Here is a 13,538-nt window from a genome sequence, read left to right on the forward strand (position 1 = left end):
CGGGCGCGTGCTTCTCTGTTAGAGGCACAAACACCTCCTTTCTCCCATCCTTCATCAGTCATCCCTTTCAGTGAAGCGTCTTGTGGGGTTGTCAGCCCTCAGCTGAGATGTGTATGGGAGTGCTGGGGCCTGGGTGGGTGTGCAGAGCCCTCCTGTACCTGTCACTCCTGCTCTGAAAAAGCCTTGGAGTTGAAATCAGCCTCAGTCCTGTATTTTAAATGATGTGAATATTTCAGGTCAGGGGCAGATTCCTGGAGCACCAGTGTAAATCTAGGGTTGCCTTTGCATCCCCACATGTCTGAGTCAGTCTCATTCCTAATTTAGAGTTTTAAGTGGGGCTAACCCACTATGTATCCCCAAAACCCTCAGTGTGCCCCAACAGCTGTTGTGGTTGAATGTCCCCATGCCTCTTGCTTTCTCCCCCAGCAAAGCATCCTCCCTGAGCTGGCCCCACCATCCCTCCTGTCTCCCTCTCCTCCTTTAAATCCCTGCTGAAGTCTCACTTCCTCCCCAAAGCCTCTGTGAAATGGGCTGACTGTCATCGCCCAAGCTTGCTCGGCAGCGTGGGGATGAAGGATTAGTGGGCAGGGGAGTGGGGAGCTGGCAGACAGGGAAGCAGTCACTGGAGCTGGTGCTGGGAGTTGGGTACGGACGTGATGTGTAGGAGATGAATCGCAGAAAGGAATATTCATCGTGTTTACCCACGGCACCGGAAAAATAGACGTACAGGAAGGCAGACAGATCCTTGGCGTTATCTCGGTGATCTCTCTTTCATAGGCAGTGCCGGGGTTTGGCAGCGTGTGCTCGGGCTGTCAGCTCTTGGAGACGAGGACTTGTTTTGTGCTTGTAGAGAACCGCAGCCCATCATTGGGGCTGCGATGAATACCAACAACCCACAGCTCGAGAAGGCACCAGTGTGCTCTGTGCCACTGCTGTGGCTGCCAGCAGTCAGTGGTGGCAGCTGCTTGCTCTGGTCTTGAAGCCGAGTTTGAGGTTGGTGTGGACGAGCTTGTCTCATGTCCTGAGCATCGTGAGATCAGGTACTGAGTGTCGAAATGCATGCTCCAAAGGCAAGCATGCAGTGACCCCTCTGTCACTCTTCTCATCACTTTTACCACTCTGATAAACTTCACCATTCCATAAATTTTGCAGCAGTGAATTTATTTCTTTCCTAATTGCCGATTCGGAAGCTGAGCACAGGCTTGGCCACCCTCCTCTGCAGAGCTGCCCTGGCAGCTCAGGGAGGGTCCCTGTGGAGAGCTGCATCTGGAGATGTCTCCGCAAGCTCTTAATCTGCTTTACGGGTGCTTTGCTGGCTTGCACGGTACCCATGTAAATTGAGATATAGAGTGGTGCAGAGCCCAGCACCGCACCAAAGTCAAGGTATGTTCTGTCTAAGCAGTTACTTTGATCCCCAAGGCTGGATCTCATCAAAGACTGAAATCAGGATTGTTTGACAACACCTATTTTCCATTAGCAATGTTGACAGCATTAATTATATTCTGATGCTTTAATTCTTTATTATTGAAATCACACATCAGTGATAGTCATTATTTTGCAAGGGGGTTGATGTTATGCTAATCAGCTTGCAGTTAACTGGGTCATCCCACTCATTTTTTTTGGCTGTGGGCACAACACTACTGCTCTTGTACTGGAGTCTCTGTGGTCTGCCAAGATTTATTTTAAACAAACATGAGCAAGCCAGAATTTCTGAGCCAGCTTTTTTAGGACTCTTGGGTGCAAGTTATGTGAAAATATTTATCCCTCTTGTATACTGTTTAATGTCTTCCTTGGTTACTAATGGACTGGAAAGGACTTCATTGTCCTCAAGTGATACAAGTACATAATCTTGCTGCTTCGCAAAGGCAGAGCAGAAATGTTTATGAGAATCTTCTGCCTTTCTTTGTCATTATTAACTGTCTTGTGCTCTCTGTTTTGGAAGGGACTGGTGCTTATCTTGGGATTACTTTTGTTTGTACTGAACTTTAAAGTACTCCTCTATATTAGCCCATCACATCGTGGTCTCCTCTGTTCTCACTCCCACAGGTACAGTCCCCAAATCACAAGGAATGGAGCAAAAGCTCAGCCTGGCAACCATGAGGTGAAGATGAAAGGTCCCGAGCCAGTGATCAGCCAGATTATTGACAAGCTGAAACACATCAACCAGGTTTGTTGCAGGCGTGCCAACAGGGATGGCTCCAGAGTGGGCGGTTTCCAAATCAGTTTGGCCTCCCCCACACTTTCATTGGGCTCAGCCAAACAACCCGGGGCAACTCCATCTTCGGCAGCTGTGTGTGGAGCCAGTGCCACCTCGGCCCTGCATGGTACCAGGCTCGCAGGGCATGTGTGGCAGGTCCTGATTCATGCATGCTGGCATGGTGCTCCGTGGGTGCTGTGGGAGCTGCAGGGCACAGTTATTGCAGCCCTCCAGGGCTCAGCCTGTGCATCCCTGCAGCACGCTTCTGCTGTTCCCTGCGCAGTGGAGGACCAGGAAAGATGGAGCTGCTCTGGTGTCCCCAAGCATGAGATGCCAGCAGGGGTTTATGTGGCACCTGTCCAATGTCCCCTCTGCTCGGAGGAGTCCCCTTTGGCATTGTTCGTGGCTGGCAGGGAGGGTCACCTGTTTCTTTGCTGTATCTCCCTGGATCCATTCCCAGTCACTACTGGGGCAAGTTACTATTGAATGGGGAAATGGCAGAGCTGGGTAAGACCCTTTCCGCTGGGGAGAGAGCTTCCTTCCCACGGTCTCAGACCTGGTATCCTTGCTGGGACAAGCAGTATCTTGTCTTTACCCATCATACCAGGCCAGCTTAGGTCTGTGAACAATCCCCACTGCTGCCAAGGGATTAGGTGGCACCTCTGCGGCGCGTTCAGCTTGCGATTGTTAACCTCCCAGAGCTCTTCTGCAGCATTGCCTTGGGCCAGCCAGGCTGGGGTCTGGCTCAGGACTCTGCTCTCCTCTCTGTGTCATTGAGTAACTCATAGAGGGGAAGTTTTTCAGTAGGCTGATACCTTGGACCTCTCTACTTTCCAGGGGCACAGCACTGGGACCTCGCAGGGCAAATATTCGGGCGATAATGCTGTTTGTTAATACAGCTGAGCTGCCCAGTCTCTCCCGAGAGCACTCTTATGGTTGGGGACCTTGTTCAGGGTCGCTCCAGCACGAGGCTTTGGGCAGCGACGGGTTCCCAGGGTTAAGCCCAGCTTTGCTTCCAGGCCGGGTGGGCCACGAGGGCTGCTCTGTCTGGAGTTGCTGGCTTAGCGACTTTTCTGCTAACCTCTGCTTTCCTGCTCCCGTGGCTGCCAGGGACTGTTTTCATAGCAGTTCCCAGATTAACCCCTGCACCCCCCGATGCAGGCACACCTCGTTAAGTGCTGTCTGGGATCGGGATGCAGCAAGGGATTTGGGGTCCCCGGTAGCACCCTGCCATGTGGGAGCCGACGTGGGCAGCAGCAGCGCAGCCCACTCTGTCTTCCCATGTGCCTCCCCGTGCCGAGCTGTGCCATCTGCCAGCAGCCCATAATTATTAAAAGGGGGTGTGTGTGTGTGTGTGAAAAAAATAGTATAGTCAGCTCCCTGTTAAATGGGGTAGAGGGCAGGCTTCAACCTGCAGGTGATAATGATATTTTGCCGTTCACAGTGAGAAAGTCGCACCAAACAAAACATGGTTATTAGTGTACTTGAAACTGCTGACATAAAGTGGTTGTGAAATGCTGGCTGCCAGATTGGGTCAAGTTAGGTCTTTGCTGAGCAGTTCAGGCTGCTGAGGAGTGGAGATCTGTGGAATGAGAGACCCTGGATAAACATTGCTGGGCTGTACTCAGCTGTTTGCAGCAGCAGAGTGTCTTTGTCAGCTGCTGCTTGGAGAAAAATAGTGGTAAGGGGGTGAATATGGTCAGCTCAGTCATGATGTCTTACAGTGCTTCCCCTCCTTGGCTTGCAGTATTGGACTGGAACGTGTTATGGGGAGCAGGTGAGTTGTTTTGGTTTAAAAGGCATAAACATAAGAGTCTGAAAAATATTGAACCCTCTTGTAAAATTGTGTTTGAGAAAGAGGGAATTGAGAATAGAATCAGGGCAAAATGGGAAGTGATTTGTGAAAATTAGTTATAAACCTAGCTATTCCTGTGGAGGGTCTGTAGTCTATGGTAAGTGGCTTATCTACTGGGAAAGTAACTGCGGAGGTTGCTTAAATTTGGGATTTGGGGTGTCAGAGCTCACCATCACACATATTTTTTTGGCCTACTGAAGTTTTGCGTTCTCCTTCACATCTGGAATGCATCTTGAACACTGAAGAGTAGGAAATGTGGAAGGAGCAGCAGCTCTGGATGAATTACAGTTGTGTTTTTCAGGTGTTGGCTTCAGATCTGGGAAGCAGTGGGGACTCCCAGGCTGGGGAGGAGTGAAAATCTCCTTATCTGCCAAGCTCAGGCCAACAGTGGCTTTTAAGGGTTTTCAAACATCCAGCATCTCTTAGAGAAAAGAACATCTTTTCGAGTGTTTGTATTGCTCAGAGCTGTAAACTGGATTTCCCATGTGACTACCAGTAAATTGTGACTCTAGTACCTTATGATGACTTCCAGTGCGTTGTGTTAGAGATGCAGCTGGGACTCTGCGGATGTGGGTAGACTCAAGAACCATGCTAGTTGGTGCATTTTTTTTTAGAGTTCCACAGCTTTTGCTTTTACTTGTAGATTTTTGCTAATGTCTGTAATTTGCCAATGACTTGGCTTCGATGTATTCCATGCTGCTCACACTGCTGAAAAATGTGTGTTCTTTTAACAGAATGCCACGTTTTCAAGCTTGCTTGAGTTTGGCGAATGTGTTGTGTGCAGAAATCATGCTCACTCATTAGTTCATGTCTTCTCAAACTGAGTCTGGGTAAGTGCGCACATATGTATGAGAAATTCTCTTCAAACTTCTGCAGTTTGAAATGAGAAAGGTGTTTGTGCGTTGAAACAAAATCCACGGGGACTGAAAGGAGTACAGAAAACCTAACCAGAGGGAAGGGGAAGTAAAAGTTTGCCAGATTGTATTACTTTGGTTCAAGCACCTTTTATCAAGCTAAAATAAATAAATGAAGCGTGGCCACCTGAGTAGCATGCTGTCTCAAGTCAGTGCTTTCTGGATGAGTCCCCCTTGGTGGTGTCTACTCATTACATCAAGACTCCAGACCATTTTTGTTTCACCCAAATCTGTGATTGTGGGTGGTGCTATTTTTCGTGCGTTGGTGGGCAAGATGGTTTATTATTGCCATATTGGAAGTAAGGATTTTTTTTTTCCTCAGTTCTGTTAGATGTCTACCAAGTTTTGATTTGAGTTATTTTTGCTGTGTGCCCAGAGGCATGAACCAGCCCATCCATAAATATGAGCATTGTTATCTCAGCTGGGAGGCCAAGGGTCACCTTCAGGAAAATGAGTTGGAATTGGTTCCTAACTTTTATTTCCCAGAGTGGATGGGGTCTGTTTCTAGCTAGAAGGGTTTTCACTCATCCCACACATGAAACTATATTGAAACTGAAAGGTTATTCAGTGTCAGCACAAGGTCTTGCTCAGTTTTTTGTGACTTGGTAGCATCCCTAGGCAAAAAGCAGTGTGCAAGGTGAGCTATTTCCTCTGGTCACTCAGTTTTCCTCCTGCCACAGGGATGTTTGGATGGCTGCCAGATAGGGACAAGCTTCAAGTTTTAACAGATATGCATGGAGGTGGGAGCCACGGTGTCCCATGTCCTGGGTGCTTTGCCACGTTGATGACCTCCTATCGATCCTTCTCTTCCAAGAAAGGGTCTGGAGAGCAGACCTGAGTGATGCTGGTGTTGAGGATGCATCAGGGGTGGAGACTGTGGGTACCACATCAGCTGATGTGACACTCTTGGTCCTCCCTCCTGTCCTGAGCTGACTTGTGTGCTCTCTGCAGTGCTTACGGGGCTCTGACACCATTGCAGTGGATGCTTTACCCCATCCATCCTGCAGTTACCTGTTTAAGCTTGTGCCCAGTTCTGATCCCTTTTTATGCTTAGATAAATCCTGCTGTTTATCACAGGATGATCTCTATGAGGAAGAGTGCAATTTTGAAAGAAAAGGGGGGGAAAACCCAACCAAAAATGAATAGTAAAATCCATAAAAGGAAACTTAACTGGGGGAGATGTGTCTTTACAAGATTGAAGGGCCTGGAAACATATTGTACATTTCCAGACACTCCAGTTAAGGGCTCATTTAGAATATTTCAGATACACTGGAGTTTGACAGTTCTTTGGTTTCCACATCAAACAATCTGTAATTTATTGCCCCATATAGGGACTGTGTTTTTATCATATTGCGTATTCTCGAGCCAGAAATCTAACTACCATATAAGCTCTTGAAAAAGTAAAACCTTTGGGGATCGGAATCCAGGCAATATGCTTTCACAGACCCTGAGAAACTCGCTTTGATTTATTTCCTTGGAAATAAGGGGAACACACAATTTCTTGGAGTATTACAGCTGTTCCCCCAAGCAGGAACTCGCCGCCTTTCTTCACATGCTCAGTGTAAAGACCTGGGTCCTGCAGCGAGCCCTGTCTGAAAGAGCCTCGCGTTGCTCTTCGTGGGGTTTACAGGAGGATGAGAACAAAATTTAGAAGTTTTACGAGGCAGTAAAACATGGAGCTCTAGCTGAAAGGAGAAAAAAAAAAAAAGAGACCCAGAGGTGTGAATGACCGAAGACAAAATAGACTTGAAGTTTGCAAAAAAGTATGCCCCAGTGTCTAAATAGTCGTCTTTGAAGCTGGTTTGATCAACCAATATGTCCTGTATTTGTTTGTAGGTTTAATGGGCTGTTTCCCTGCGGCCTGGCTGCTGGGAGAGGGCATGGTGGAGGTCACCCAGAAGTTAATTTGGAAAGAGGCCAAAAGGCCACAACTTGATTGAATCAAATGTAAACAAAATAGGCCTGGGAACAGCATGATGCCCATGTGCCCAAGACTCTCTCAACCCCTTTGCTCAAAATATGGAGTATGGCAGAGCATTGGGGACTGGCGAAGGGGCTGTAACCCCACTGTGGGGGGACGATGCTTGGGGTGGCAAAGAGTGAGATCCAGACCCTGCTCAGGGCACACAGGGAACCTGTGAACGGGCTGCCTGAACAGTGTGGTGAGTGCTCCCCAGGCACGGGGCAGCTCGGGGCAGCTGCGGGTGCTTCTGGGGCAGACATGGGGTCCTGGGGAGACGCCTTGCTGGACCTGTCCCGGGCAGGTCAAAGCAGGGAAAACTATTAAGTTTATTATGGGAGACCCTGGGGAGATGGAGATTTTTCAGGAATATATTTCCCCTTCAGGAAAAATTTGTGACTTTGACGGATTTGGTGGAATCGCATCTCTCTGTGGCCTGCTAGGCTTTGTGAGGGTTATTATTCCCACTGTATTTTAATTCCCTGGCCAGATGAAACAGCACAATAATTACAAAAATGCGAAAACTGCCAGATTGTTAAATAATGTGATGCACAACACCATTTGAAAATTCAATATTTAAATTGCATCAAAACAAGTCACTTTTGGCTAATTTTCCACTTTTAAATTTAATAAATTAACACTGCAATGTCTGAAGTCCTGTATATGTGTAATATAATTTAGCAAGTCCTCAAAAGAAGTGTTAATAAACACAATAATTACTTGGACACGCCTTTTGTTCAACATTATTAAACAGTTTGTAACAATTAAAATATTAAAACCACATGTTGTTGAAAGCAACCAGACATTGGAATTATTTCTTACTCAGGCTATTAAATAAAATGACAGCAGATTTTTATTTTAATGATAAATGCATTTTGGAATGGATCAGCTAATTCTTCTTTTACTGCACAAAATAATCTGTAGCTCCACCAAGTCTAGGCCTGGTATTTAAAGACTAACTCCATCCTCCTTTTGAGCTGTGTCTTGGCTCTCGTTAACACGTCCAGTAAATGCTCTCCGACTCCATATGCAAGTGGCAATTACAGGATTTTGCCAGGCCAGTAAATCGGGGGAAGTGTGACCCTCTGTAACGAGAACATAATTAAATTTGAACATATCTGACTGTCGGGTTGCTTTTTAAACCCTAACCCCTCCTTCCCATCTCAGTAAGAGCCGGTGTTTGCCCACGCCAGCTATCGCCTGTCAGGGCACTATCTGAAAATGTTCCAACTTTATCAGGTTTGTTGTGGGAACACTGTACCCGCAGGTCACCCGAAATAGGTTTTCTTTAACAGCTCGAGATTAATTGGACCCGGTGTGTTTGCATGTGTATTTTTAAACAAAGGCGTGTAATCTGGGCTGTGTTTGCTGAAGTTTCTCGCCTGTTTTTCCTATGGTCTTGCACAAGACAGGAGCGTAAGGGGTGTGCTGTGTTAAACCCCACACTTTTAATGCTTGAGCAGTTACCTTTGCTGTGGAATGCGAGGTATTTCCCATTTTCAGTAAGGAAAGAGCAGTAAATAGGCACATTTCTGGTACTGCTCAGTGTTGTGTTGAGGGCCTGAGCATCTCCTGTGTGCTGCGTAAACCTGGCTAACCCTGTCTGTTACTGACTGGTTGTTTTTATTGAAGGTATTGCCAACACACCCATCAATATCGAAGAAGTACTCATATTGGGCAGTTTTTGGAGAAAAATTCATTGTAGGATTTTTCTTGGAGCACTCAAATCCTTTGATCTATGGCCATGTGTCCCTTTTTTTTGGTAAATAATGAGACTGCAGAACTGTCATTTTCTGCGACAAGATTCACTGTTTCCTTGTTCTTCCCACTTTGATTTGTCCTGCCCCCAGCAATGAATTTCAGGAACGCACGGGAGAGGACTGGGAAAGGGGTTTTTCTGTGCGAAGCCATGTATCTCCTTTATTGACATGAAAAAGGAATGCCTCACCTGTGCTTCCTTTTTGCTAATCCCACTTGCCTTTCCAGGGGTTGCTTTATTCATCCGTGGTGTTTCACCACTTATCTAGTATTGGAATAGATGTTTAGCTCAGTGGAGACTATAGGAGCAGCAAAGCTTTCCCAGGTGGTGAATCTGTCTCCTTGCTTTTCTCAGCAAGACCAGGAAGCTGCTGGGGCTGAGCTTGGTTGGGGCAGTTTTGGCTGGTTTCCACACCAGTTTATTGTCTGGTGTTCATAACCTTTGGGTAACATAAATAGCATTTTATCACCCTCCTTCCCTGAAATTTCCTGGTTGCTGCAGTCTTATGCATGAGAAGGGATTCAACTTTGCCCCTGTGGCTTCAGCTCCGGAGGGGAGGCAGGTGCCTCAGGTGTGTCCTGCAGGGACCAGCCTCCAAACAATGCTGTGGAAATCAGCTGGGAAAAAAAATATACATTTAAAGGGGATTCATTTGCTTTTGTGTCCAAAACATGCAGCTGATGCACAGCGGTGCTTTAAAACAAACACCAGATATCCTGTACCAGTGCTGGAGTTTATCCTGTTGTGGAGGAAACAAACCTGGAGGAATCCTTGTGCAGCAAAACACGGTTTAAGTGGAGCCGTTGATACCAAATTAACAATTAATTACAGTTATTCTGGGCCTCGTTAATTGGATCAAATGTCACCTTATGCTGTGACTCAGGCTGGTATTTTAATCAGTAGATGTCCGAGGTAGGTGTCCTCCTCCATGGTCCCAGTAACAAAGCCCACGGCTCTCTGGTGTCAGTGGGATGATTGGTAGGTTTCTCATTTATGTGTTTTAATCCAACATTTGATTTAACGTCAAGGTTTTTAAAGTGTGGTCTAGGCTGAGAGGGGACTGGGATTCTGGGAGCTACTCTTCATTGTCCAGAGCAGGCCTGGAAGGTAACCTATGGTCGTCTTGGCCGCAGAACAAATCTGATTGCTTTTGTTCCTGAGAAGAAGCCTTTTTAACAGTAACGTTACTTTTGATTCCAGTTTGACATTATGTAACCCCTTAGCGATGATGTTCTCAGGGGAAGGGAGGAAAAAGCCACGCTGCCAGAGCCGTGGTGGGCAGGCAGGGCCAGCTCCGGCGGGAGGTTCGCTCTGCGTCCCCCGGCAGTGCCTCGCGAGCGCCAGGCCCAGCCATGGCGTAGGGTGCAGGCGGCGTTGCTGGGAGCTCTCCATATGCCGGGAAGGTCGGAGCTGAGGATTTCCCTGGTGCAATTCTGCCACTTCACCAAACCACTCTGTCTGCAATGGGACTAGGGCACACTTAGGGGTTTGTTTTTTTTTTTCCCAGAGGCGTTAATGTGTATCTGGTCTGCAACACCAGCCGGGGATGGGTAGCAGAGGAGTCCTTCCAGATCCTGCCTGCTCAGCCTGCTGCAGGTTTGTGTGTATCCTGTATTGAAAGCCCTGAAAGCACTCACTGCTCTGGTATCGCTTTGATGGAGAGGGCAGTGTAAGGTGCCTTACTACTGTGTGCAGAAAGACGTTAGCCTGCTGACGCAGTTCATCTTCTGATTTCAACAACTTCATTCTTGCAACAAATGTCACCAGAGCTTTCTAGGTCTGAAGGAGAAGAGGCATTGGACCTACACCCCACCCAGCAGTCCTGCTCTGGGAAAGGGTGGTCATTTCTTTAAAGCACTGGCTTGGTTTGGTAAGAAGCTGAGGCTGCTCCTGGGACCTCTCTTGATGCTCTATCCCACCTCCGTGGAGGCAGCGGCCGGCACAGACTGCTGCAGATTTCATCCAAGCTGTGCTGCTGTCAGAAAGTGCAAGAGGTTTTGTACGTTTTGGGTAATGAATAATTTGTAATCTCACTCCTTTTGTTATACCTGCTGACAAAGCAGATGTCTGTAATTAGGCAGGTCTCTGTGCTGGCAAACCCAGTCCCCAGTCAGCGAGACTGCTTTGACCTGTCTGCGTTGGGGCAGGTGTAAATAACCCTCATGGCTCAGGAGGACTCTCAGTTAATGCTGTTGCTCGTTAAACTTCTTAGCTTGGTTTTGACACGTAGCTGACTGCAAAGGTTGGGTTGTGTTTTAGTGCTCTTGCTGTTGGAGCATGTGCTGCGCGAGATGGCCCTTGCAGCACATAAAACTCTGAGACCAAACAGGGAAGTTTAGGTTACAGCAGTATTTATTGCCTATGGCCTCCCTTAGCTGTATTGTGAGGGAATGATATTTAAAAGAAGCAAATGTGCTTGGCTGGCCTTTCTGCGGATACATGTAAGAAGATGCTGTCTTGGGTGAAACGGTCAGCAGGGGAGGTTGGAGGCAGCTGGCAGAGGATGGGTGTTCAAGCTATCAAGAAATACTGTGATGGGCAGGAAGTTACTTTCTATTTTTGGCAGGACCCCTCGAATGCCTCCTGCCTGTGAGTGAGGAGGGAGTTTACTGACCTTTTTGTGCAGCACATAAGCCTCTAAATGCTGAGGGTGATACTCAATGTAGGTGCATTTCAGGGCTTCCTCTGTGAGTGTTGGGTCTCACGGGGGAGGGTATAAAGTCACCAGCTTTGAAGCTAATTTAGATGCTGAGTTGCTTCAGCTGCTCAATTGGTGGCTGTGCATCTGTGTGGGAGAAGCACCCCAGGCAGGGCTCCTCCTGCCTCTTGCCTGCAGCTCTGGAGGCCTGAGCCTTGCAGGGTCTGTTTCTGTTGGATACATTCAGTATTAGTGATGAGTTGCACTCCAGTGTATCAGCAGTGCCCATGCTGAAGCCTGGACGTTCCTTTATCCTGCTTTTAGACCCATCCTAGGACACAGGTGCCAATATTGACACTGAAAAAGCTATGTCCCTGAAGTTAAATTTTCTCCTGTTTGGATTTTAGCAAGCAGCAGCCACGCTCTGAATGCAGAGGAGAACTGTGACCTTGCCCAGGAGCCAGCCCAGCCATCAGCTGTTAATTAGGGACCTTGGAGGCTGTAGAGACCCTGTTCCTGGGATTACTTCTGGCCTGGTTTGTCTCAGTTGAATGCCTGTTTACTGTGAAGTGCATAAATACTTGTGGCAGCAGGGCCTGGGGCTCCCCATTCCAGCTGGGTGCCTTCTGTGGCAGCAGCAGCCTGGTCCTGCCTGTGGACCCCCTGCTCTACTCTCCACGCAGGATGATGTGGTGACTGTTGTGTGGCAGAGGTGGCCATGGGACACTGGAGGCCGCTGACCCCCCCAGCTCCCAAGGAGCATGTCCATGGCTCAGCTAGGCACAACCTGCCCCAGTGTGGTGGCCAGCAGGTCCTCAGGGAGGGCAAACTGACTGTGTGCTCCTCCCTAGCTATCAGGTTTGGGGGGTGTTTGCCATGGTGTCCTCCAGAGACTTAAGTCTCTGCTGAAATCAATGGCTTGGTAATTAGCCTTGCACTGGGGTTGTCTTGTCTGATAGGAGGTAACTGGCTTATGAGACAGTTGTTCAGTCTCCTGTGACAGTTCTGTGGAGCTGAGGACATTCAGCAGAACTGCTTGCAGTTGCTTTTTGGGCTTCCAGTGCCTTGGGGTGAAATGAATGCAAAAGTAAAGCTAGAAGGAGCAGCCCTTCCAGGGCAAGGTGCGTTCAGGGTGACAGGGGCTGGTGTTCTGGCAGAAACCTCTGTACAAGACAACATTGCGCACAAAAATACATGATTTGAGAAGTTCCTCTCAACTGGGAGCTTTTAGGGGAAAAGGGAAACGGCTGGGACAGAGATTTGCTTCTCATTTGTGTGGCAGAAGGAGAAGAGGGGGAAAAAAATCCTTCTGGCACAGCTCTCAGCTTGCTGTTTCCTACCTGGTGCCAAGGACGAGATGTTTGTCTCGCAGGCAGCCCCAGCAGACGTCGCTGACAGCCGGAGAGTGGCCACGTGTGCTGGAGCCTGAGCCAAGAGGAAATATCCCAGCCGCTCCGACGTGGGCTGGGCGGCAAGGAGGCTGCAGGGACCCGCTCGCTGCTGCATGCCCTGCCTTGGGCACGCCGGTCCCCCTCTACACAAATGTGGGGCTTTTTTAGTAGATGGCTCAAGGTGGTATGATACCTACGTGTCCTCCTACATGCTCTTGCATCTAGGGCACCTGCCTTCCAGGCCATCCCTGCTCAGGTGCCTGAAGGATGTGATGACGATGAGGTGGTTGATTGCTTCACCTCTACCCATGTTGTCTTCTTGTTCCTTGTGCTCCTACTTTGCTTGTTGTCTCATGTTTCATCTTCTGGTGACGTGCACTTTGGGCCCTCCTGAGTGGTGTTTGGATGGCAGAGTGGGGTTCTGCTCCAACATAACTAAACAAAATATGGAAAATATGGATAATAGCAGTGATGGGTCCTGGCCCATGTAGGTTCCCACACCTCTCCTTCACTCAGTTTCCAACTCCCCCCAAGGGGTGACTGCTTGACAGGTGCAGAAATTGGTCCATGTTCTCCTGTCTAGTGACGCAGAGCGAGTGGAAAGGAGAGGGGAAGGCAGCTGGGGCTGCTGGTAGGAGACTGAGAAACTTTGTGGGGAGAAGGAGCAGGGAGACAATGCCAGTGAAGAAATGGTGTGGGAAAGGGTTGAGGCAGACACCCTTGCAGGTACCAAGGAAGGGAGCATCTTTGCAATGCCTTTCCACCCTCGACAGACATGAGTGGTTGTGTGCCTGGTGAGGACAGGTCTCTTGGTGACTTTCTTT

At 48.4% G+C, this 13,538-nt stretch overlaps 1 protein-coding gene and 1 long non-coding RNA gene across 2 annotated transcripts in view; both read left to right on the forward strand.

The window, feature by feature from the left end:
• The window catches only part of GPC3 (glypican 3), a 153,531-nt gene that overhangs the window by 104,442 nt on the left and 35,551 nt on the right, over window positions 1-13,538 (forward strand). Inside the window, exon 6 of the mRNA XM_074882898.1 lies at window positions 2,047-2,167. Coding sequence (XP_074738999.1) covers window positions 2,047-2,167 — 121 coding nt within the window. The remainder of the gene's footprint in view (window positions 1-2,046; window positions 2,168-13,538) is intronic.
• LOC141949383 (uncharacterized) lies at window positions 3,870-11,832 on the forward strand. Its single transcript, XR_012630746.1, has 3 exons — window positions 3,870-3,974; window positions 4,787-4,882; window positions 11,731-11,832. It is a non-coding gene; the product is annotated as an uncharacterized LOC141949383 (long non-coding RNA).

This window comes from Strix uralensis, chromosome 13 (assembly GCF_047716275.1).
Source record: "Strix uralensis isolate ZFMK-TIS-50842 chromosome 13, bStrUra1, whole genome shotgun sequence".
NCBI classification, from domain to species: domain Eukaryota; kingdom Metazoa; phylum Chordata; class Aves; order Strigiformes; family Strigidae; genus Strix; species Strix uralensis.